This window comes from Tinamus guttatus, unplaced genomic scaffold, assembly GCF_059628265.1.
Source record: "Tinamus guttatus ecotype Peru unplaced genomic scaffold, ASM5962826v1 Tinamus_guttatus_pri_ptg000386l, whole genome shotgun sequence".
Lineage (NCBI taxonomy): Eukaryota > Metazoa > Chordata > Aves > Tinamiformes > Tinamidae > Tinamus > Tinamus guttatus.
This window is the reverse complement of record NW_028288920.1, coordinates 822,353-846,175: the sequence shown is the minus strand read 5'-3', so window position 1 is coordinate 846,175 and position 23,823 is coordinate 822,353. Positions and strand designations below refer to the sequence as shown.

Sequence of the window (23,823 nt, the reverse complement as noted above, 5' to 3'; positions counted from 1 at the left end):
CCAAACCCACCTGGAAAAGGCTGCCCAGGGAATGGGGAAGGGAACTGGGGGCAGGATCTTGCATCCCTCCCCTGCCCATATCCATGTGTGCACAGGGACGGTGCAGACCCCAGCACTGAGTCATTCCCCCCGTCTGTGGGGCACAAATGTGGGATGGGGACCAGCACAGGACTGGGATGGGATCTGCAGGGGGAAAACGTGGGATGGGGACTGATAGGGGAGCAGGATGGGGTCTGTGAACTGCAAAGATGGGATGGGGACCACCATGGGTCCAGGATGGGGTCTGCAGGGTGGAAACGTGGGACGGGAACTGGCATAGGCTCTGTGGGGTGGAAATGCGGGATGGGGGCTGATATGGGATTGGGATGGGGCGCAGTCCTAGCACAGGGGCCACCCCGGGATGCGGACGAGGCTGCCTCCAGAGGAAGCGCAGGACAGAACCGCGGCCACGCGGGAAGAGCTCGGGATGGAGCCGGCGCGTTCCCCAGGGCCGCGCGCTCCTTCCTGCACACCCGCCAGGGCGGCAATTGCGGCTCCCGCGGGATCTGCAGCTTCGCTCCCTTCCTTCCGTCGGGGGTGGATGGCGCCGTGGCCACGATGCCCTGGATGCAGCCGCGGGAAGGGCTGCGATGAGCTGGCAATCCAAGAGCTGATATCCCGGGCCAGGATAGAAAGCAAATGCATCTCAGGGGTCCCATGGATGCCCGCAGTGCACCAGGATGCGCGTGTGCATGCACATGGGTGCACGTGCGTGCATGAGGGTGCATGTGTGCATGCACGATGGTGCACATGTGCATGCACATGGGTGCATATGTGTGCATGAGGGTGCATGTGTGCATGCACGATGGTGCACATATGCATGCACATGGGTGCATGTGTGCATGCACGATGGTGCACCTGTGCATGTACGACAGTGCACGTGTGCATGCACATGGGTGCATGTGTGTGCACGAGGGTGCAAATGTGCACGCACAAGGGTGCACATGTGTGCACAAGGTTGCACATGGGTTCGTGCATGAGCCCGTGCATGGTCCGAAGCCTCCGTGCATCCCTGTCTTCTTTCGTTTTTGACCCCTTTGGGCTGCTCTGACACTGCTCCATGGAGCAAACCCTCTAAACCAGCAAATACCCTAAATAAATTTTATAAAGCCCTGTCTCGGCCACCACTGAGACCCCAAAGCATCTGCCTGGGAGAGCAGCCGGTGACAAAATTCCTCTTGGCGATAAGATTAGCAGGAGTGGAGGAAGGATCCCGAGTTCCCTCTCATTAGTGGGAGGATGAAGGTGGTGGATCTGATCAGCGGGTGCTGCTGCACCCTGGGGTGCTGTGGGGACCACGCAAGGCCAGGGGCTCCGCAGGATGGACAGAAAATGGAATTATGGAGGGGAAAAGAGAAGGGGAAGGGGAAGGGGAAGGGGAAGGGGAAGGGGAAGGGGAAGGGGAAGGGGAAGGGGAAGAGAAGAGAAGAGAAGAGAAGAGAAGAGAAGAGAAGAGAAGAGAAGAGAAGAGAAGAGAAGAGAAGAGAAGAGAAGAGAAAAGGCAAAAACAGTCTGAGACCAGGATGAGCTGGAGGGGCCCAGGCGTCCGGGCCGGGCGGGTGGAGGGCGTTGGCACGACCGAGCAGGGGGCGTGGCCTGGACGTGAGGGGCGTGGTCTGGGCATGGGGCGTGTCCTCCGCCCCTGGGGGCGTGGCCTGCGCGGAGGCCGGGGGTCGCGGTTCGAGTCCCGGTGTCGGGCGCTGCCGCGGGCGGTCATGGCGCGGCGGGTTGTGTTGTTCGACCTGGGCGGCGTGCTCTTCGGGCCCAGCCTGCAGCACTTCCTGCGCTCCTACGAGCGGGATGCCGCCCTGCCCAGGTACGGCCCGGCCCGGCCCGGCCCGGCCCGCTCCGAGCTGCGCGGCCCGGCCCGGCCCGGCCCGGCTGCCCCGCTGCTTTCCGCCCGCCCGCGCCGCCGCTGCGCGCGGCGCCGCCGGAGACTCGCGGAGACTCGTGGGGGGGCGGTGGCAACACTTGTGTGTGCGGCGCCCGCCCGCGCCCCTTCCTAGCGCTGGAACGGGGGCAGAGCCCGCTATGGGACAGGGGGTCGGGGACGGGGGTGTCGCATTTTGAGTGTTCCCAGGCTCGGAGGTGGGTGATAAAAACGCAAAAACTCAATAATTCACCACTAATACACCCCCCCGCTGCGCCTGCGGGGCTCCGGGGCAGCGGTGCCCTTGCACGGAGGTTACAACTTCATAAAAACGCTGCGGGGGAGCATAAATTCCCCGCTTTCGGGGCCATAAAGTGCTTTTTTTTCTGCTTCACGCCGCAGCGTGTGGGGCCACTTAGTTTTTGCAAACGAGTGGCCTCTTCCCCGAGCCTGCGCTGGTGTTTTATGGCCGCGAGGGGCTGAGTTATTGCCCCGGAGCCCGAGCCAACAAAATACCGGTTCCGCACATAGATTTTCCCCCTCCCCGGCCCGTGCGTTTGAGAGGCTTCTGCGGAGCCGAGTAATTGAGCTGCCACGGGGGACAAATGGGCAGAGCGCGTCCAGCCCGTGCGCGCCGCTGCCAAGTCGCCGAGCTCCGACCGTGCTAAATCTCCGCTTAAATAGCAGCGTTTGAAAGGCCGAAGCATCGTCAACTTTTCCCTTTTTCCCCTTTTTCCCCATCCCTTTCCCTTGGCAGGAACCTCTTGCAGGAGGTGATGTTGGACGGCGGCAGTGAGAGCCCCCACGCCAGGGTGATGAGGGGCCAGAGCAGCTTGTCCCAGGTGAGCCCGTCCCATCCGCCGGCTCCGCTGGCCCCCGAGCTCCGGGCTGCGTCCGGATGCCTGGGACGGGCTCCGGGCTCTCATTTTTGGGGTGTTTCGGCTCTTTCTCCAAGCTGTTCTCGGAGCTGGAAAAGGGCTGCCGGGCGCGCGCCGCCGCCGCGGGCACCGCGCTGCCCGCCGCCTTCTCCGTCGCCCGGGTCTTCGAGGGGTTGGCGGACGAGGGGAAGGTGAACGTGCCGCTCCTGCAGGCCGCCGTGGAGCTCCGCAGGAACGGTGCGTGTCCCGCTCCCGCCCCGGCCCGGTATTGCCCAGTATTGCCCGCTCCGAGGTGGAAATCCCTGTGCAACGTCCCGAGGGCACCCTGGGATGCTCCGGTGGCTCAGGATGGGGGGACACCTGCAATTCTCCCCATCTCGGGATGGGGATGGTGCTGGGAGGGAGAGGGGCCCCGGTGCCGCTGGTGCCCACGAGCATCTTCAAAGTGGCCTTGGGAGCCTCCAGATAACCGTATTTTCTGAGCCCCGGTGCCAAATAAATCTAGCGTGTTGTCACCAAAAGGATAACGCAGCCGTGGAGGAAGGTCCGGGGCTCCTGGATGTGCCCGAGCTTCCCAGGTGGGATGCGGGGCTTGCGGCTGGCTTTCCTAGGAGAGCAAGTCTGCATCGAGCTCAGCTGCAAGGGCAGAAAGCGATCCCTCGTTGGCAATGTGTGCAAAACCCGGGGTCTGGTTTGAGGTTTTTTGCCACGCTGTGTCCCCTGCTGTGTCCCCTGCCTGTGCGCTCGCTTCAGCATCGAGCCTGGTGCAACGCGTCTCCTGCCCCGGCTCGCTCGCTCCAGAGCCAAAGTGGGAAAATAAGCAGGATTTCTCCCCAAAGCTCCTGCTCGGGACAGCTAAGCGCTCTGCCTCCTCCTAGGCTTCAAGACCTGCATCCTCACGAACAACTGGGTGGATGACAGCCCCGGGCGGCTCTTCACGGCCTCGCTCATGGGCATCCTGCAGAGGCACTTCGACGTGGTCATCGAGTCGTGCCGCGTGGGGCTGCACAAGCCGGAGCCGGCCGTGTACCGCCACGCGCTGCAGGCGCTGCAGGCGCAGCCGCACGAGGTGCCCCTGCCCTGCAGACCGCTCGCTTGTCACCCCGAGCCTTTACTCGCTCCTGAAACGTCCTGCTCAAACGGCCGCGGCGGCTCCTGCGCCTGCTGACGCGGCCCGTCCCTTCCAGGCCATCTTCCTGGATGACATGGGCGAGAACCTGAAGCCGGCCCGGGAGATGGGCATGGCCACCATCCTGGTGCAGGACACGGAGACGGCGCTCAAGGAGCTGCAGGAGCTCTCCGGAGTGCAGGCAGGTATCCCGCCGGGATCCCGCTCCCGCCACGGACGGGACCGGCTCCCGCGGCGCCGGGATCGCTCCGCAACCTTTGGCCTCGCTGTGGCCGGAGGCGAAAGCGGCGGCGCGGCGCGGAGCCGCTCGCTGCGGCGTCAGCGGAACGCGCGGGCCCAGCGGCACGCGGCGGCCCCGTGAGCGTCCTGCTGAGCGCCGCTGCTATCTAGGGCTCGCTGCCCTCTGCCCCGTGTCTCTGCCTGTTGTTTCGCGGTTGTTTGACTCTCTTTTCCCCGCTTTGCGGCTGTCCTGGAGGATGCCCGTGACGGTGGGCAGCACGAGGCGGCCCTGTGTTGCCATTGGGCTTTCCTGGCTCTTGCCACCGTGGGGGACCAGGCTCTGAGCATTGAGTTTGCTGGAGTTGGCACCTCCTGCAACACCCATAGCCCCATTCTGTGCACAAGGGATGGCCGGAGCTGCCACATCCATCGTGAAGGACACCCGGGATGCTCATCCCGAAATCACCTGGTTTCCTTTGCCCCGTAGCTCCTGGGCCGGGAGGAGCTGCTGCCAACGGCCTGTGATCCCGACAACGTGAGCCACGGATACGTGCCGATCCGGGTAGGATGCGGGGAGCCGCTGGGGGTCCGGGAAGGGAGGGATGAAGGAGCTGGATGCAAAGGGAGGACGCCGGGCGAGGGTGCTCCGTTACGCACAACCCTCGTGCTCCGTCCTCCCCCGAGCTGCTCCGCGCGCGGGTTCGGAGCCGCGGGCGCCGCTCCAGGCTCTCGGTGCCCTCCGCAGCCCGGGGTCCAGCTGCACTTCGTGGAGATGGGGCACGGCCCCGTCGTGTTGCTCTGCCACGGCTTCCCCGAGTCCTGGCTCTCCTGGAGGTACCAGGTAAGGGGCGCATCCTGCAGAGGGGAGGGACGGCGGGGAGGAAGGGGTGGCCCCCTCGGCGTGGAGGCTGCTCCCCGGCATCGCGGGCTCCGGGTGGCGGAACAGGCACCCGGGAGCAGCTCCTGGACGAGGGGCGGATGTGGGGGAGATGTTTTGCTGCTGTGTGTGATATTGTCCCTGCAGGGTCTGTGCGCCCGTTGAAACAACCCCGGTGCGTCCCCGTGCACTGTCCTCACCAGCCCACGTGTGGGCTCGGGATACCCGTGACGGGCGATCCCACCCGTGCTACGTGGAGGTCCTGATGGTGCCCGTTGCTTTCCCAGATCCCTGCGCTGGCGGATGCCGGTTTCCGGGTCATTGCCGTGGAGATGAAGGGCTATGGAGACTCCACAGCTCCCCCGGGTGAGTTGGGCCCATGATCATAGAATCATAGAATCATAGAATGCTTAGGGTTGGAAGGGACCTCTAGAGATCATCTAGTCCAACCCCCTGCACACGCAGGGTCACCTAGAGCACGTGGCACAGGACTGCGTCCAAGCGGGTTTTGAAGATCTCCAGAGAAGGAGACTCCACAACCTCAAACGATCTCGGGGACCCGGGGGATGTGGAAAGGGTGGGAAGGTCTTCCCAGGTCTCTGGATGCTGCTGCGGGACGGGGCCGTCGCGGCAGTCCGGGTGGACGAGGTGGCCAAGCTGAGCCTGGAGACCTTTCTGCTGGGATGGGGCTGGCAGCAGCTTTGCCAGGGGGATCACCCCATCTTCCTGTAAATCCAGGGCGTTTAAGCCAAGGCAATGTGCTGCAATGCTCCTCTGATCAGGGGGTGGCCCAGTTTCTGACTCCAGATCGAGTCAAACCCATTGGTGGCAGCCCAGGGACGCTACTTGCACCGCCGGGCACTGATGGCCCCGGTGACATCTCCACCTCGCCGCCTTCCTCGCTTCAGCCCTGAGCACGAGCCTGGTTTGAAACCGCAGCATCCTGTAGCACCCGAGTCACACGCGGCGGATTTGCCTTGTTCAAGCGGCTCTTGTGGCTTCGGGGCGCCGAGCATCAGTGAGCAATGTCAGCGCTAAGCGGCTCACGGCCCTTTTGCTCTGCTGTCCTCGTTAGCAGATCGCTCTTTAATTAGCTCCAAGGGCAAGCGCCCGGCTCTTCCAGGAACTTCCACCAGAAGCGGCATCCTTGGCTTTTCCAAAGGCTGGGTGTTACCTTAGGTGTAACTGGGGCAATCCAGCAGGTTGAGCCTCCTTAAGAACGCGAGAGTGTTAAAAACAATGTGAATTTTGCTTTTCTTGCAGACATAGAAGAGTATTCCCAGGAGGCGATCTGCAAGGTGAGAATCCGTGGCAGGATTGCACGGCCAAAACGGCTTGGTGCGTGTTGGGAGAGCGGGGCTGGAGCAGCGTTCCGGCTTGGACCGCACATCCCTGGGGGTGGTGGGAAGCTGCTGGGGAAGGAGAAGTCTCCGGGCTGCTCTTATCCCTGCGCAATTCCCCTGCAAAGTGCCTGGCTACCCCGGATCTGCCCCCAGCATCCGTGGGGTGAAATCGGGGTGATTCTGTGACCCCAATGGGCGCAGACGGGAGGGATGGCCCGGAGCAGGACCCTGACTCTTCCTCTCTTCTCCCGCTTTGCGCAGGACCTGGTGGTTTTCCTGGACAAGCTGGTGAGGAGCGCGCTGGGGCCGCACTCGGGCTGGGGGAATGGAGAGCAGATTCCCGCTTTTCCCCCGTGCTTCCCTGCCGGATCTGCTCCGGGGGCTGCTCTCCTTGTGCTCCGGCTTTGGCGGAGCAGCTCCTAAGTGCTCCGATGCCGCGTGCGCCAGAGACCTTATGGTACCTCCGGCCTCTGAGTCAGTAACTGGCACTTCCAGATTGCCTAGTGGGATTTTTTATTATTATTTTTTTGCCTTGTTTTGCATCACTCTTGGACAAAATCAGGCAGGGATTTCCTGTCAGCGCACAGAGACAGAATAGCTCCTCTGCTGTTAGCTGGACTGTTGTGCACGGGCTGCCAGGAGCCCCTCACCTCGGCATCGGGGCTTCCGCTGCGCTCGGTGCCCATGCACGGTGCAAAGCGGTGCTGGGGTAAATCCCTGCGGTGGGAGTTTGCTATCAGCCTTCTCCATGGGGTGCCTGACCAGGCTCTGCCCCTTCCCACGGGTTTGGTGGCCTGAGTGAGGCGGTGGTGACATCTGTGACGTTTTTTTGGCACTGGGGGCACCGTGCAGCCAAATCCTGCCTTGCTTTGCTGCAGGAGCAGCCGAGGGGCTGGAATGCTGCGAGCTGCATCCAGCCCCATCCCCAGCGCCGCTCGCTTTCCCCTGCGCCTGCAGCCAGCGCGCGGGTTGGAAATCCAGGCTGGGGACTTGTTTGTCCCCCCGGGGGTGTCCCCGCTCGGCGCCGCGTTTCGGGTGGCAGCAGCTGATATTTGCACCGCAAATGTCAGCGAGCAGGGCTGGCTGGCGCCCGGGGCGGCGTGCGCGAGGAGCGGCGCTCCAGCATCCGCGGATCCCGCGGGACGGGCGTCCGGCTTCCTCGGGGCGCGGATGCGTGAGTCTGGGGTGATGGTACCCCAAATTCACGCGGTGCCCTCTCCGTCTGGTGTCTTTTGGGATGTGGCTCTGGGGACAGGGATGTTGGATCCCTCTGTGACCACAAGGAGCATTTTGGTGGCCAGTGATGCAGAGCGTGGGGTGGCGGCCCCAGTTTGGGCCGTGTCTCGAGGTGCCGGGGGGCCTCCCTGTGCAATATCCGTGCTGGACGTGGGGAAGGCGCGCGGGACTCACGCGGGGGGTCCCCGTCCCCTCTGTGTCACCCTGCAGGGCATCGCGCAGACCGTGCTCGTGGGCCACGACTGGGGCGGCATCGTTGTGTGGAACATGGCCCTGTTCTACCCCGAGAGAGTGAGGTGGGTCCTGCGGTCCCCGTCCCGGCCCACCAAGGGCCTGTCCTTTGGGTCGCGCGTCCAGTTTAACCTGCGGCCACCATGATGCGTGGACAATGTCCATGCTGGTGGCCACCACGCTGGTGCCCATAGAAGCCAAGAAGCCCCCAGGCTCTATGAGCCGGGGCCCAATCCCCGTTTTTGGGTTAACGCGTTATTTTGCCCCAAACACGGCCTCGGCCGAGGTGACCTTCCTTGGCTTCCTCGTGCCCTAGAGCTGTGGCCTCGCTGAACACCCCATACTGGTCTCCGGACCCCAATGTGGACATAGTGGAGAGGATGAGCAGCAACCCCATCTTCGACTACCAGTTCTACTTCCAGGAGCCGGTGAGTTGGGAAACGCTCCTGAGCTTCAGCCCAATCCCGGAGCGCTGCTCGGAAGAGATGATTTGGGGCTGTGCAGCGGGGTACGGCCCTCATGGTGGCGTTGGGCCTGGTGAGGGCGAGCGCTGGCGTCGCCCGCGGCGGTTCCTCCCTTGTAGGGCGTCGCGGAGGCAGAGCTCGAGCGGGACATCGGCCGGACCCTGAAGCTCCTGATCCGCTCCATCAGCAAGGAGGTGGGCGAGGGCTGGGGATGTGGAGGGCGAGGGGAGTTGCACCCTGGGTATTGCGATACCTGACCATTGGCAGCGAAAGTCTGCGTTTAGGAAGCTGTCAGTAGGGACCAGAGTGAACGCATCCCTGGGAGCAGTGCAGGCTCCGCTCCTGAGACCTTCATCTGAGTGCAGACCCCTAAGACCTCTGGAAAACGGCCCTGGTGGCCAAGGAACCTCCCTTTCCTGGCTGTGCCGGCGGCAGGTTTTGCAGCGGGCTCTGAGCACGCGGCTGGACGTGGCGGGGGCGGCTGGGGACACACGCGGCCTCTCGCTGCCCCGGCCCCGTCACCGCAAATCACTTCGTTAACCTCCCGCCTCGGGCTGGGAGCCTCCGGGAGCTGAAAACAGCCGCGTCCGCGTCGCCGGAGGGGCCCTGCGCTCCCGCTCGGCTGCTCCGCAGGGACCATTCCCGCCCCTCGGCACGCAGGGATGCTCGGCCGGCGCCTCCCGCGGGGGATCCGCGTGCTCCGGGGACGCGCTCACGGCCTCTCCTCACAGGACCGCCTGTCCTCGTCGCCCAGCTTCGGCCGTGTCCGTGAGCGAGGTGAGGCCGCGGGGCGCGCGGGGGGCCCCCCCGGCCATCCGCCGCATCCCGTCCCCTCCCGTGTCCCCTCCCGTGTCCCCACGCAGGAGGGCTGCTCGTCGGCCTCCCCGACGACCCCCCCGCCAGCCGCATCCTCGCGGGCCCCACGCTGCAGTACTACGTGCGGCAGCTCACCAAGTCCGGCTTCAGGTGAGAGCGCGGCCGGAATCCCCCCGTTCCCGGTGCCCCCGCGGGAGGAGCGGGGCCGCGTGCGCTCCGCTCGCTCCAGCTCCTCCCTTCGCTGCCCTCCCAGGGGACCCCTGAACTGGTACCGCAACATGCGGCCCAACTGGCGCTGGTCGCTCTTGGCCAAGGACAGGAAGGTGGGCGCCGCTCCGGAGCCCCCCGCGGGATTAAACGGATTAAATCGGGCAGGGGAAGGAGGGATGGGGATGTGAGGTCCCCATCCCAGTCTTGGGGAGATGGGATCTGCAGTGGCTTCCTCCGGGCTTCGTTTGGGGATAAGGCGGCTCTTTCCTGGATTTGGAGGCTGGATGGGGAGAGCAGAGGCCCCTGGGCTGCCCCCAGGCATATGGTGTGGCCACTGCCTTCCTCGCCTGCCCCTCTTCCTCGCCTGCCCCACAGATCATGATGCCGGCGCTGATGATCACGGCCGGGAAAGACCCAGTGCTCCAGCCTGGAATGTCGCAGGGCATGGAGCAGTGGGTAAGCGCCATGCGGAGCGGGGCTGCGCGTGGAGCTCGGCGGGACGATGAGTGGGGCGCCAAGCGACCCCCGTGTGCTCCGCAGATCCCGCAGCTGAGCCGGGGACACATCGAGGAGTGCGGCCACTGGACGCAGATGGACAGGTACGAGAGTAAAGCGGGAGTGGGGATGCTCCGCGCCGGGATGCTCCGTGCTGGGACGGGGTGCCCGAGGGTTCAGAGCGGGACTCAACCCCTTCCCAGAGCATCACGCTGGGATGGGGAGGTGCCCAGGGGATGTCGATCAAGCCGGGATGTAACTTTAATGCCCTTGTGCTTCCCGCAGGCCGGTGGAGGTGAACCGCATCCTGCTCGAGTGGCTGGAGAAGCTCCCCGAGAGCCCCGCGCCGCTCAAGATCTCCCGGCTGTGACGGCCGCGGCGCCGGCCTCGCTCGGCCGCTCAGGATTTTGGTTTTCCGAGGATTTGTGGGAAGCAGGGATGAGCACCTTGCGGGTCAGCTCGTGCGTGGGGTTTCGAACACTAATGATTGCACTTAATGCTGCCTTGGGAATCACGTGGTGCCTTTTAACCCACTGGGCAATAAAGCACAAGGGGACCCACGTGGTGCCTGCGTCTTCTCTCGCCACCGGCGAGGACGTTGCTGCTAGAGGCCACCCCCCCTGGGGACACTCTGGTGACCCCAGGACGGGCTCTGTTGTCCCTTGGGCAGCCTCTAGAGAGCAACCTGGGGAAGGGGATTCTCTGATGTCTCATAGGAGGGCTGGGCTTGCACGGCAGCAGGGGCCTCTGCTCTCTTAATGAGCCCCCAGAAATGTTCCACCCCGGAAAGCATCCTTGCTCTGGGAGCTCCGGCTCTTTCCCGACACTTTATTCCCCGGAGCACAGGCTGGCACGGGTCACCGGAGTCCAATGGCACTCGTGAGTCCGGACCCAGGGCACTATGTGAAAGGTGAATCCATAAACCCGTGCTCGGCACAGGGCTATATCCAAGGAAGGGCTGAGCCAGGGCCAGCTGCCAACACCCGGGCTCGGCTCGCTGCAATGGGACAGCAGGACCTTGCACCTCCGAAAGTCCAAGGATTGCTTGGCAGCGCCCGGGCTCCCGGCAAAGGCAGCTTTTATTTTTAAGCCGAGACGATCTATGGCATCTCGGCTCTATAAATCCCGGCGTAAAGAACAAAAAAGAATTAATACGGGGAAGAGAAATCATTACATGTCCCCGGGGTAATGGAGACTCAGCAGCTCCGCGCAGCCCGCGCTCTGGGCAAGGCATCAATCCGTCCCGCGCCCCTGATTGCTTTTCTGATAGCGCCGGGAGTAATTGGCTGCGGCTGCAGCGGCTGCGGGGTCTATAAGCTGCTTGCTAATGCGTCTTTGCACACCCAGCTGGGAGGAAAAAATAAAACCCTCTGCACCGTCCTTGGGGAAACGAGCTGCAGGAAATATCCTGGGAAAAAAAAATCCCTTGGGAAAGGATGGAAAGGGGCTGGAAATCATGGGAATGGCTCCCGCGTCTGCACAACCGAGGGCCGCTGGTGCCCCTTGCTCTGGGGCTGTCCCTGGAGCTGGTGGCTTTAACCCCTATTTGCACCTTTCCAGCTGCACAACAGCTGGATGGGACATGGGATGCAGGAGGGGATCCCATATTCCGTGTTTTCCTATAAGAAACCTGCCATTCTCACAGGGGCACTGAGTTTACCCAGCCTCAGCCCTGACCTCCCCTTCCTCCCCAGCCTTTTTTCTTCCTGCTTTGGCCCCTGTTTTGCAGGGGAAGCAATTAACTCTGCCAAGGGGAAGAAAGAGAAACATAATGAAAAAAAAAAAGGCACTTGGAGATTGAGAAGCACGAAATAAAGAATGAAAGCTGCCTGTAATTAAATTTTGCCTATTTTATTTTTAAACGGAGAAGAAAGAAGGGGGAAAAAAAGAAAAGAAAAGGCCGTCCAATATTCAGGGTATCGTTTCCAGCATGGAGGCAGATCCTGCTGCTCTGCTCCCACTCCTGGCATGCTCCACAATGTGGGCTCCTCATTCCTACAGCTTCAGGGATGCAGCTCCGGTGCCAGGGATGGCCCAGGAACGCTGCAGGCCCTCTGGTTTCTTGGGAACATCAGGGGTGCTGGAGCCAAGCGCCTGTTTTCCCTGCTGCAGTCTGGGAATAGATTGGAAATGGATTTTGCAATCCAGGAACGCCCTGAAATTTAGGCAGGCATTGCACAACCTGGGAATGCATTGCACGAATTTGGGTGGGCATTGCAATTTCGGCAGGCATTGCAACCCTGGGAAGGTATAGTCCAGATATACAACTGCAAGGAGAGTAATTGCAAAAAAACAGAAATTCCTGCAGATTTCATGGAAATGGGCGAGTGGGGAGACACCCAGAGGAGGACCCTGCTCCTGCTGCACCAGAGAGGTGGCTGATGCAACAGCTGTGGGTGGCCCAGCTGGGTGTAATGGCTTTAATCGCTCCAGAAACCACCTAAAGCCTCGTTAGGAGGCTCATTAGCACCCTAGGGAGGTGGGTGGATCCTAGGCCCTTCCCCATGGGAAAGGGTGGGAGCAGGTTGCGATTCCTATCTCCCCATCTCTTTGCCCTGGCTTGCAGGGATTGCAGCCCTGCTCGCCTTCCCCTTATGCTCGTTAACGAGTAATCAGGGATGTACTTTGCCCCTGTGATGGGTGCAAAACCTGTCACGAGAGAGTGGGGCTTTTATTTATTTATTTATTTATAGCGATTTTTGGTGACCTTTGGGCCTGTTTATGCAACGCAATGCGCTGACCCGGAGCTCTTAGGAGAAAAGACGTGGAGGTGGAAGGACCGGATAAACTGCTCTTATCGGCACCTCGCTGGGCTCGATGTCATCTTGGATTAATGCTCATTAATTTGCTGCAACGCAGCTGGGAAAAGGTTGCCGGGGTTGGAGAAGGGCTGTTGGATGCTGATAGGCCAAGGAGTTTTGGAAGTGGATGCAAAGGCTGCTGACAAAGTGGTGGGATATGAGGTCTTTGCACGGGCTGTGTAATTCCTGCAACAAGGAAGCAATATTCCCAGCACCCTGCATGGCCCATCCATGATTGCATTCCCATTCTATCACGTTCATGAGTTCCGTGTCCTTGGAGGGTGAGGTGGCACCTCCAGGGATGTGGCACCCCCATCCCTGCTGCCTGGATCTCCTGGGGGTCACTTTGCCTGCATTAGCCATCCGGGCAGCATCGTTATCATCATCTCATTAAGGAGGGATTGGGAAAGGGGGGGTTCTTATCGCCCAGGCGCAGCCACGGTGCCGCAGAGCTCTTGCTAGTTGTCCCTCCTTGCCCGTCCTTCGGCAGAGATCCGGAGAGCCCTTGGAAGCCCCTTTGGCTGGCCGGGCGCTCCTTGGAGCGGGGGACAGAGCAAATTTAGAGTTAGATTATGGTTAAATGGGGCAAGGAGCCTTCAGCTCCTGTTTTGCAGGGGGTGACGTGATGCAGTGAGGCTGGGAGCAATATCCTGATGTCCCATGAATACTGGATGCTCAAGTACTGTTGTATCCCTGCACCCTGCGCTACCCAAACCCCATGGGTGCCCAGTGTCACCCCCAGAGGTGCCACCCCTTTTAGGCCACCAGCTCCGTGCAGGACACGGCCTTGCAGTGTTTGCAGCTTTCCCATGGGAAACAGCACCCAAGCCGGGTCCAGATCCCAGTTTTCCAGGCCGGAGCGAAGGGCGCAGCCCCTCTCCCCCGCTGCGAGGGCTGTTACTCATTACCCCTCGGGCGGCTCTTGGACCCGGGGCCTGGAGCAGCTCTCGGAGCGTCGCAGCATCCGGCCCTGCTGCATCCCGGCCCTGCAGCGCCCAGCTCGGCACCGGCAGGATGGTGAGGACGGCGGGGAAGCACGGGGTGGGAAGCGCTGTCGGGGGCTGCTCCGAAGCCTTCCTGCGGCTTTTATTCAATTGCAAACATCACTCTGCAGAGATTCGGGAAAAGAGAGGAGGAAAGCCAAAAGGTTGCTTTTTATTGCATATATAAGATCAGGTGCTGGCTTGTGAGCAGCAGTGGTTTCTAACCCCGAGGATTTTCTGTTTTACCAAACAGCTGTTTCTCTACTTCACATTTTCTTGCCTTTGTGCTTTCCCCTCCTCCCGCGGTGCTTTCCGTGCGATAAACCGGTTTCGCCGCCTTTGTGGCGGGGTGAAAGGCTCGGGTTTAACCGTGCCCGGCAGGGATGGAGACGGGGGAGGACCGCGATGAGTAACGAGGCAGCTGCGATCTCCTCCCTGCCTCGGGGGGCTCCAAAACTGCTCGTTGGGAGGAGCCGCGAATTGCTCCTTGATGGCCCTGGAGGAGGGTTGGGGATGGGGCTGGGATCGGACCAAGCTGTCCTTGCAGAGGGGGCTCATTTTGGTGTCGAGCCCTGCACATCGTCCCGGATTCCGGGACTGAGGTCGGATCCTCATGGTGAGACCACCTGGGTTCACCTCGGTGAACTCTCTGCATCCATAAATATCAAATCACCTTAGAAACTTGGCTCTCCAAGTCTCCTGGGACCATGGATTTGACAGGCTGTGCCCAAAACCAGGGCTCGCGCTCCTCTGCTCCAGCTCTTATTCCTCATCTAGGTTCATGGTCAAGGAGGAGTCAAGTTCCAGAACTGGGCCAAGACCTATGGCTCCTCTCCGGAGCTGTACTTCCAGCCTACGTCGGTGGAGGAGATCCGGGAGGTAAGGCGGGTGATTTCAGAAGTGAAGAGAAACTGGAAATTAGCAGAAAAGAGAGGCCAAGATGGGCTGTAATGCTCCATCACATTCAGTCATGATTATGCTATCTGCTCAATGCTGGGATTTGGTCCATCCTACCAAACTGCCTCCCAATGGATGCTCCATGCAGATGTGTCAAACATCTGAAAGATGCAGAAAACCAACATCCTGTCCCTGGGCTAGAGGCAGGGATTAGCCTAGGGAAATTTGGGCATCTCCAGGGAAATTCTGATGGTCCCTGGGAAGTTTCATGCAAGTGCTATGTCACTTCTCTCAGCCCTGGGGATGCCTCAGCCTCTGATGGGCATCACCTCTCTTGGGCTGATGCCTTCCGGGATGTCTGCGTTTCAGCAGTGGTTTTAGCCCCAGACACTGGGTGAATTATCTGTGTAAAGCAGATGTAAAAAAAAGGGTGAGATTTGTTCATTGCTGTGAGATGGTAGTTTCTTGTCCTTGGCTGCAGAAGAAGTCCAGGGGACTAATAAGGTTAATCACTTGGGCCTTCAGAGGGTTAAGAGAACCCCAAGATCCCAAAGTCTCAGTACCTCTGGAAGCTCCTTGGTCTTTGAGGGGGGCATGGGACCCTGTGTTGTCTCTGCAGATCCTGGATATGGCCAGGCAGAGGAACAAGAGGGTGAAGGTGGTGGGGGGTGCCCACTCCCCTTCGGACATCGCGTGCACTGATGACTTCATGATCCAGATGGGGAAGATGAACAGGATCCTCAAGGTGAGACTTGGTGGCACCTTTGTCTGCAGTCACCAAGGATGGGGAGTCATTGCACTGTCATCGTCATAGCTGTGGTGGGATAAAAAGGGATGGGTGTTCCCTCTCGAAACGACCTGGGAGGAGATGACACCTACCTTGAAGGTCCAGTTTTTGCACCACAGAGGATCCCACCGTGCTTAGCTTTTGCTCATAGAGATGGAAGTGCTTAGCCCCTACAAGTTGGCCTCATGGCAGCGTGATCTGCTGAGTGGAGAGGAGATAATCCAGCAGGACAACTTTTCTAAGGATGCCTTGGGGAGTGCAATATGGCTTGCTTGGTGCAGACAAGCAAAAGAACCTTGAGCATGGTGGCCTCCTGGAGCATTTCATGTGGATGCTGGTGGTCTGTGATTTTCCCCTTATGTAAGGTGGGAAGCCTCCCCACAGGAGAGAGGTAAATCACTCCATTTCAATTTGCTATGCTTAATGTCATATGCTATGCCATGCTTAACGTCAAGCAGGGCAAAGCTCTTGCTGGTTGCACTCAGGAAAACTTTGCATTACATGATGCGCAGACACCATGGATAGTGAGGGTTGGGTTAAGGTTGGAGAGAGACGTGATAGCTCCTGATGGAGCCATAGATCACAGTACCCAGATCTCCTGGATAGCCCTTATCTGCTGAGGAGATGCCCTACTGAGGTCTGCTAACTTTCTCTCTCACCTGCATCCCCTCTTGCAGGTAGATAAGGAGAAGAAGCAAGTGACGGTGGAAGGTGGGATCTTCCTCTCGGATCTGAACGTTGAACTGAGCAAGCACGGGCTGGCCCTGGCCAAGTGAGTGACATGGTATTCTCCCTGTTGTTCATTACTGAGCCACTTTATGTGCTGGGACATGCCAACACAGCAATGTTTGAGGAGCTTTTTCTGCATAATAGAGGTGTTTGCTTGGAAATTTGGTCTTCAGGTCGAGACTATCAGGATGGGATGTCCGCTTCTGCCATGGGGATGAGTGAGCCTTTGTCTTTGTTGCAACCCCAGTGCTTTTTTGTCACAAATGAAAGCTTTGCTCTCTCCATCTCCAAAGAGATTAGCGCTGCCCTCCTCGGTGCACAGCGCGCTGGAGAGGCTGGCAGCCAGCGGCTCTTTAATCTGGCAGAAGAGCAGGCTGACGGCAGATGAAATCAGGCTAGAAATCAGCTTTTTAATGGCCAAGGGTAATTAGCCGCTGGAGCGAGTGCGTGGGAGGGTCTTAGCTTGGCATCCCTTTGGGATATCTCCAGTTCTTAGGTGGTGAAGCGAGGGGATGGGCGGTGGGTCCCCATCTCAGCGTGGCCTCCTTGCACCCATGCGGCTGGAGGGATGACACTGGAGTTGGGATGCTCACCTGGCTTGCTCGTCTGCCTGCAGTTTGGGTGCCGTTTCCGAGGTGGCGGCGGCCGGCGTCATCGGCACGGGGACGCACAACACCGGCATCCGGCATGGCATCCTCCCCACCCAGGTAAGGCGGGCACGGGAATGCGTGTCTATACCCGGAGCCTGGCATCCAAGGCGGGTGTCCCAAATTGCTGCCAAAAGCTTGATGGATGGAGGACCACGGTCCCACGTGGCATCGCCAGGGCTTTATGCCACCGCCTAACACCAACGCCTGGTCCCACGGTGATGGCTGGATGAAGCTCCGTAGGGAGCAAAGTCTCAGAGGAACCTGGGTCTGCTGGTGTCTTGCAAAGACATTCAGGTGTTCCTGGGATTTTCCAACCGGTTGCACTTCCCCCTGAACGCTTTGAGGCTGCCAGTTGCTCCTGACCAGCCACACATCACATGCTGCATACAAAGCCCTGGAGATGGCCTAGGAGGTACCTGCTGGTGAGGGCTGCTTCTGGAAGCCTAGGACATAAATCCAGAGTGACTCCTAAGGAGCATGCAAGAGTTATTAGCGCTGCCCTACTTTATGCTCTTTCTGCACTCCTGTTTTCTGTTCCCATCTGTCTTTCTTTGGGTGAATGGGGAAGAGGAGGCCGTTCCTAGGAGGGATGAGCTCATGGGATTGACACTGTCCTCTCCCTGCGGCAGGTTGTGGCGCTGACGCTGCTGACGGCTTCGGGGGAGATGCTGGAGTGCTCCGAGTCGCTCAATGCAGACATCTTCCAGGCTGCCCGCCTGCACCTGGGCTGCCTGGGCGTCGTGATCACCGTCACCTTCCAGTGCGTCCCTCTGTTCCACCTGCACGAGGTGGCCTTCCCCTCCACCCTCACCGAGGTATGGCCATGGGACACACTTCAGGAGCCTCCTTGGGGAGAAGCAAAGTTCTCTGTGGGGCGAAAGGGCTGGGGAAGAGGTCATGCTCTGGTAGGAAATCTCCCCAAAATGTGTAGGTAGAAGTCTCTATGCATCATCACAAGAGTCTACCAGTCACCACTGCTGCTTTTCAGCTGGGGACTTCTCCAGGGTGACAAAGCAGAGGATTTTTTGTTTCTTGGGAAAGACCATTTTGGCCTCCTCCATGTAGGAAGAGCATCTGCTGGGATGGCAGTTGCACAGGGAAGGTGACTAGGGAGGAGAAATGGTCTCTGGGGCCATCTCCTTGCACCTTGGGCAGGTGGCAGGATGGGACCTGTGGTAAGAGGTGCAGCCGTGATGTGCAAATGTCCCAGAGGTCTTAGGGATTTGTGAGCACAGCCTGTGTGGTGCGACTGGAAGCTCAAAAGATGGTGCTGGAGGTGTCCGAGGAGGCAGCCCGGGATGAGGTGTGATAGGAACCACCACTGGCATCTGCTGTAACCTTTGCCAAAGAGCAGCTGGGATCTCAGCATCTTGCCCAGGGAGCAGAGGAGGTAGAAACGCCTCTGCTGTGGCCCTGAGATGGGGCAGGGAGTGAGGTCTGCAAGGAAACACACTGAGGGGAAGTGGTTTTCTTGATTTGATTGGTCTCTTCTGAGAGCCACAAGGCCACAGTCTCTGCGTCCCCTTCTCCATCTCCTTGTAATGAAGAGCCTTGTCTCTCCTAGGGATGTGTGGGACACCTAAAGCAGTCCTGGAGCATCCTGTGCTCTTGAGGATGATTTGGTCCCACTTGGTGAGTGAGGCTGCTTTAAGCAGGGTGTTAGTGACCAGCCAGATCAGGGGCATCTCCAGGGGATGTGACTTCCTGAGGAGGTTTCTGACCGTGTGCTTCATGGATCAGGACCTTTCATGGCATCCTAAGCTTGGGAACCTCTGCCTAAAATCAGGTCATGGCCAACTGGCTGTGCATGCATCCAAGAGCCCAGAGCTAGGTTTCCAGATGGGGAAACTGAGGTATGGAGTCCAGCAGGAGGAAGAAATCAGTGGCAGTGAAAGCTAGACTCTTCTGGTGCCTGGATTTGCTGCCAACCATATTGCAACCATCTTAGTCTTCCTGAGAGCTCCAGCATCTCTCGTGGTGGCCTTTGATACCTCGGGGTTGGTCAGTGCCCCAACTTTAGCAAAGCTCTGAGAAACCGTGTCCTTATTATTTTCATTTTTAAGGATTGAATTATTTGGCGATGCTTTGGGTGGCCTGAACACCACCTGGATATGTGAATTCAATGCTTACTTTTGCAATATTGTTGTGAGTACCAAATCCAAAGAGATCCAAAGTAACCCAGGGATCTCTGTGGACAGCTGGGCTGGCCTTAAAGACGGATGAAGGTCTGGGCAGGTTGCCTGACCCTGTTAATGTGTCTCTCCCTGCCTGTTGGCACCTTTGAGCTCTACCAAGGGCTGCACGAGGCCTGTTGAACTTTAGGGTCTTATTTTTTTCCACAGTGGTGGAACAAACCTAGCAGAACATTTCTCTCCCAGCCTGCAGTGAGTTGCAGAGGTTGGCTCATGAGCTGTCTTCTGCTCAGCAAGGGGCCGTGGGTTTTCTGCTTGCACTTGGGCTTTCTGATGTGCACTGGGCTCCTATCTGCCACGACCTTGTCGTTGCTGACGTTCCCAAGGCCATGGGTCCAGCCACGCAACTTGTCCCTGTCCTCACCCATCTCGCCAGCCCAGGTGGACCTTCACCACCTCCTCTGGCATCTCTCCTCGGCCAGATAATTTGCCTGTTTACTTCCTCTGTGCTCACAAGGGACGTTCCATCCCACCCCTCAGGACTATTAGGAGCACGGAATGGGAATGCACTCCATAAATATTCATGTCGTTATCAATTCTTGGTTGCTGCCGCTCCTCGCCCCCTTCCCGATCTCCGGCTTTCATGTCGAGTGGCCCAGTGAGGCGGAAGAGAATAATGGCAAGGGAGCAGCTTGCTTGAAATATTTAAGCTCGAGTTATCTAAGACATTCCAAATAATATATGTGCGCGAGGAGCTGGCCGTGGACTGGTGGTTACGTAAGATCTGCCTGCTTTCCTTCCTGGCCTCGTGACCGTCTTCAGCACTGGAGGGGGAGAAAAGCCTCTGCTGTGCCAGCTGCTGGCAGTGCCTGGGAAGGAGGCCGGGGACCGAGCAGCTTTTGGGGGAAACGAGGAGCGTGCGAGCTCCTGCTCACTTGCACACAGCAACCACCGGGGCAATAACTAAATTTTCACCTCGGGACCTTTGAGTGCTGGAGGCCGTTTCTATATATGCAATGAGCCTGTGGGCTTCTCTTCTGCTACCTTATTGCATCTGCCCGTGAGGCTGTGCAAGCTCGAGCTTCAGGGCTGGGAGATGGGTGACAGCTTGAAGGATCACGCAGGGAAGGACACAGAGAGCTGTTGCCCGATACGGATTGTACCCTGCTGTTTTAGCTACTTGGTGCATTTGTTTCTAAGCTGAAGTGTCAAGAAACACATCCTTGCGGCTTTTGCCCTCTTCCTCTTGCTCGGTTCTTACGTGTTTCCTCGCAGAGCTGCTCTAAAAAGAACTTTTTGGTCCCCAAACTAGGCTGTTGGCAGGCAGGTTTTGGGGTGGCTTCATGGCTATTTGAGAGCTGCTCCCACTAATGCTCCTGTTACGCTAATCACTTTCTGCCTTCCCTTCACCTCTGCTTTCCCCTTGCAGGAGCCGCCTCTCTCCAAGCTCTTTTCTGTGTCTCTATGAATAATTTGGCAATTTTTTGCATTCCTCCTGAGAAGCTGGGGACAGCTCTGGGCCCCCGGTGCTTTTGGCAGTGCTGGAAGGAAACGGGAGCTGAGCAGGGAAAAACTCTTGGAGCCTTCATACCCAGCACCAGCCCCCCTCACTCCTGGAGGGGGATGCTTGAAGCAGAGGACACCACGAGCGGGCCCTGTTCCCCCTGCCCCAGCAGCTGGTCCATGGTTCTCCGTTATCCCCTTCCAGCGTGCGTTGGTTTTCCCCCAATCTTGGGATATTAGAGGTTGCAGATGGTTTTCTCAGCCCTGTTCCGAGGGGCCATGCACTGACTTGCTGTTGTTTCAGGTGCTTGATCATCTTGGCGACCACCTCAAGCGATCCGAATATTTCCGCTTCCTCTGGTTCCCGCACAGCGAGAACGTCAGCGTCATCTATCAGGACCCCACCAGCAAGGCAGGTGCCCAGGCACCCTGGCAGAGCCAGTGCTTTGGGGGACACCAGGCAGGGCGAGGGGGTGCCTGACCCTCAAACAGCCCTTGGGGCTGTGCTGGAGCATCCTGGGTTGAGCTTGGAGTGGCTCCATGGTCGGAGGCCCCGTAGGGAGAAGCGGTGGCAGCCAGACCTGCCCCGTGGTATCCTCATCGCAAAGTCAGTCCTGTAGCCCAGCACCATGAGGCCTGTCCCTTCTTGGGGCTGGATGTGGCCTCATCTCACCAGGGGATGGACCCGGGATGCCTTTCTCCATCCCCTGCACACTGGAAGGGATGCACGCTGCTCACCTTGGGCACAGTTGATGAGGAAAACGGCCATTCCTGGTGCTCCCCAGTGACCGTCCCCTTCCTCTACTTGTCTTCACAGCCCCCCTCTTCCTCTGCCAGTTGGTTTTGGGATTATGCCGTTGGCTACTATTTGCTGGAGTTTCTTCTCTGGATCAGGTAGGACGGTGCTCAGGGGAAGGAAGAATGGGGCAGGTTTCCCCAGGGCTGCCTAGCTTCCTTCCCTGCATCTCTGTAACTCCCCATGCTGCTTCCTTCTCTCAATGCTAGATGTCCTAAACAGGGAGGGACGATGGCACAGGGCAGGGGACTTGTCGCTGGGGCACTGGGGATGAAGGGCTTCGCTGTTTCCCTCCAGCGAGCTCCCCTCGCAGAAGGCAGCGGATCTCAGCTTGGGGACAATGCCTGGGACCGCACTGCCCTCTCGTGTGCATGGAGCGGGAGCACCGGAGCTTGCAGCAGGCAGGGACAGAGCCTTTGGGAAACAGAGCTGCTGCAGAGCGTCCTGAGCCCCTGAGACGCAGGAGCCTGGTGGCCCCAGGACCCTGGAAGGGGGTTGCCCGTAAAGGCATCTCCTGTCCAGCGTCCCCGTGTGGTGACCAGGGCATTGCAGCTTCTTGCTGCTTGTGGCACCCCTAGAGCTCTGGGGTCCATTTTCACCTCCCGCTTTCTTGTCCGCAGCACCTTCGTGCCCAGCTTGGTGTGCTGGATCAACCGCTTCTTCTTCTGGCTCCTCTTCCGCTCCCGCGTGGAGAACGTCAACGTCAGCTACAAGATCTTCAACTATGAGTGTCGCTTCAAGCAACATGTTCAGGACTGGGCCATTCCCATGTAAATGGCCCTGTGGTCCCTCCATGTCCATTCCCTGTGGTCCCTCCGTGTCCATCTCCTGCCTCAGCAGCATCAGCAAGGCCACCATCCAAAGCACCTGCAAGCCCAGCACAAGGGGACCCTTGTGTGTTCCATCCTGGGCTACCACATCCAAACCCCATGGCATATGTTGGGATTCTGCCAGCCCCAAGAGATGGGAGGGAGATGCTGGGAGCTGCTTGTTGCACTGGAAAGGGGTTTGGAATGGAGGGCAGGGAGGGCTCCAGCCCCTCTGGAGCTGTCCATGGCCATGCAAGTGTTAACTGGAGCTGTTCTTGGGCAGTGAGAAGACCAAGGAGGCCCTGCTGGAGCTGAAGGCTGCCCTGGAGAACAACCCCAAGATGGTGGCTCACTACCCTGTGGAGGTGCGCTTTGCGCGGGGGGATGAGATCTGGCTCAGCCCCTGCTTCCGTCGGGACAGCTGCTATATGAACATCATCATGTACAGGTGAGCCCATCCTGCCACTCTCCTCTCCTTGGTGTTGCACCTTGGGATCCCATCCTCTTCAGCTGGGGGGAGAGCCCCTGTTGGGGACACCTGGGACAGGTTCCCAATGTCCATCCCAGAGACCTGCTTCCCCAAGACGGGGTTTGAGCGGGAGGTTTTCTGGGGGTGCAAATGGCTCCAGCTCACGCTTTCCTAGGCCCTATGGGAAGAATGTCCCCCGACTCAACTACTGGCTCACCTACGAGGGCATCATGAAGAAGCACGGAGGGAGACCACACTGGGCAAAGGTACCCACGGCCCCCTTGCTCGGTGGGGAGAGGGAGGCAGGGGGTCACTGCCCTGTCACTCTCCATGCTGGAGGCTGCAGAGGGTCTCAGGAAGAATCTCAGGGGTGGGTGGTGGCATGGGAGGTTTCACTCCTTTTCTATCAGAGCCACAGGCAACCCTTGCTGGGTTTCTCCCCCACAGGCCCATACATGCACCCGGAAGGACTTTGAGACCATGTATCCGGCCTTCCCCAAGTTCTGTGCCGTGCGGGAGAAGCTGGATCCCACAGGAATGTTCCTGAATGCCTACCTGGAAAAGGTGTTTTACTGACAGGGTGGAGATGGGCCCAGGCAGCAGCTGAAGGAAAGAGCAGCCCCCTCAACTTCTTGGGACACCGCAAAGCTCGTGGTCCTCCAAGGCTTGGATATGTTCCTGTTCTGCCCCTTCGAGCCCTACACCACCCCACATACTCCTGTCCAAGCTGAAGCCTCAATAAAGATCTTTTCCCTAAGCAAAGCTGAGCCGAACGCCTGTGTTAGAAGGAGCTCCCAGCCCCAGGGACTGGAGAAGAGCACCCAATGTCCTGGCACAGCTGCCAGGATGGGATCAGGGATAGGGATTGAGGGCCGAGCCCATTGCACAGCCTTCATGCTGGTGCCACCTGGTTTCCCAGAGGCTGGACCTGGACTGGACTCCCCTTGCAGAGGAGCAGGGAGGGACTTGGAGGGAGGATTTGAGGGAGGAAGCTCAGCAGGGATGGGCTTAGCCTACGGATGCTGCTCCCCAACCAGGGAGATCTCCTGCAGTGAGTGGCCCTGGAGGGGCAGCCCCTGCAAGGAGGGTTGTGAGCCAAATGCTCAAAGGAGTTAGTTTCATCCCATCCTGGGAGGAGATGAGCTTGCTGGTGCCCATTTAGTCTCACAATGGGCAGCCTTTATTCTTGCGGGGGACTTCAACCTGCCAGATGTTTGTTGGAAATACCATAAGGCAGAGAGGAAGCAGTCGAGGAGGTTCATGGAGTGCATGGAACATAATTCCTATTGCAGCTGCTAAGTGAGCCTGCAAAGGGAGGAGCACCGTTGGACCTGCTCTTTGCAAACAGAGGAGGACTGATGGGAGAAGAGGCGGTGCAGAGGCTGTCTTGGGCATAGTGACTACGAAATTACAGTCTTTTCAACTCCCAATGATGTCAGAAGGGCCTTAGCAAAACCACT

General features: G+C 59.2%; 2 protein-coding genes across 2 annotated transcripts; both read left to right on the top strand.

Annotated features, from left to right (window-relative positions):
• Positions 1–1,749: 1,749 nt before the first annotated feature.
• Positions 1,750–10,187, top strand: EPHX2 (epoxide hydrolase 2). Its single transcript, XM_088530714.1, has 19 exons — positions 1,750–1,855; positions 2,667–2,751; positions 2,865–3,024; positions 3,666–3,856; positions 3,975–4,097; positions 4,623–4,697; positions 4,881–4,976; positions 5,300–5,378; positions 6,276–6,310; positions 6,617–6,643; positions 7,802–7,887; positions 8,139–8,250; positions 8,406–8,480; positions 9,018–9,063; positions 9,150–9,252; positions 9,356–9,425; positions 9,688–9,768; positions 9,853–9,911; positions 10,093–10,187. Exons 1-19 carry the CDS (start codon positions 1,755–1,757, stop codon positions 10,175–10,177), a joined length of 1,689 nt encoding a protein of 562 aa, XP_088386840.1. The 5' UTR covers positions 1,750–1,754; the 3' UTR covers positions 10,178–10,187.
• A 3,435-nt stretch (positions 10,188–13,622) lies between these two features.
• Positions 13,623–23,125, top strand: LOC104568148 (L-gulonolactone oxidase-like). Its single transcript, XM_088530768.1, has 12 exons — positions 13,623–13,649; positions 14,369–14,470; positions 15,108–15,233; positions 15,953–16,047; positions 16,621–16,711; positions 17,284–17,469; positions 20,594–20,701; positions 21,107–21,183; positions 21,706–21,855; positions 22,178–22,342; positions 22,539–22,629; positions 22,811–23,125. The coding sequence occupies exons 1-12, from the start codon at positions 13,623–13,625 to the stop codon at positions 22,937–22,939; spliced, it is 1,347 nt and encodes a 448-aa protein (XP_088386894.1). The 3' UTR covers positions 22,940–23,125.
• The last annotated feature ends 698 nt before the right edge of the window (positions 23,126–23,823 follow it).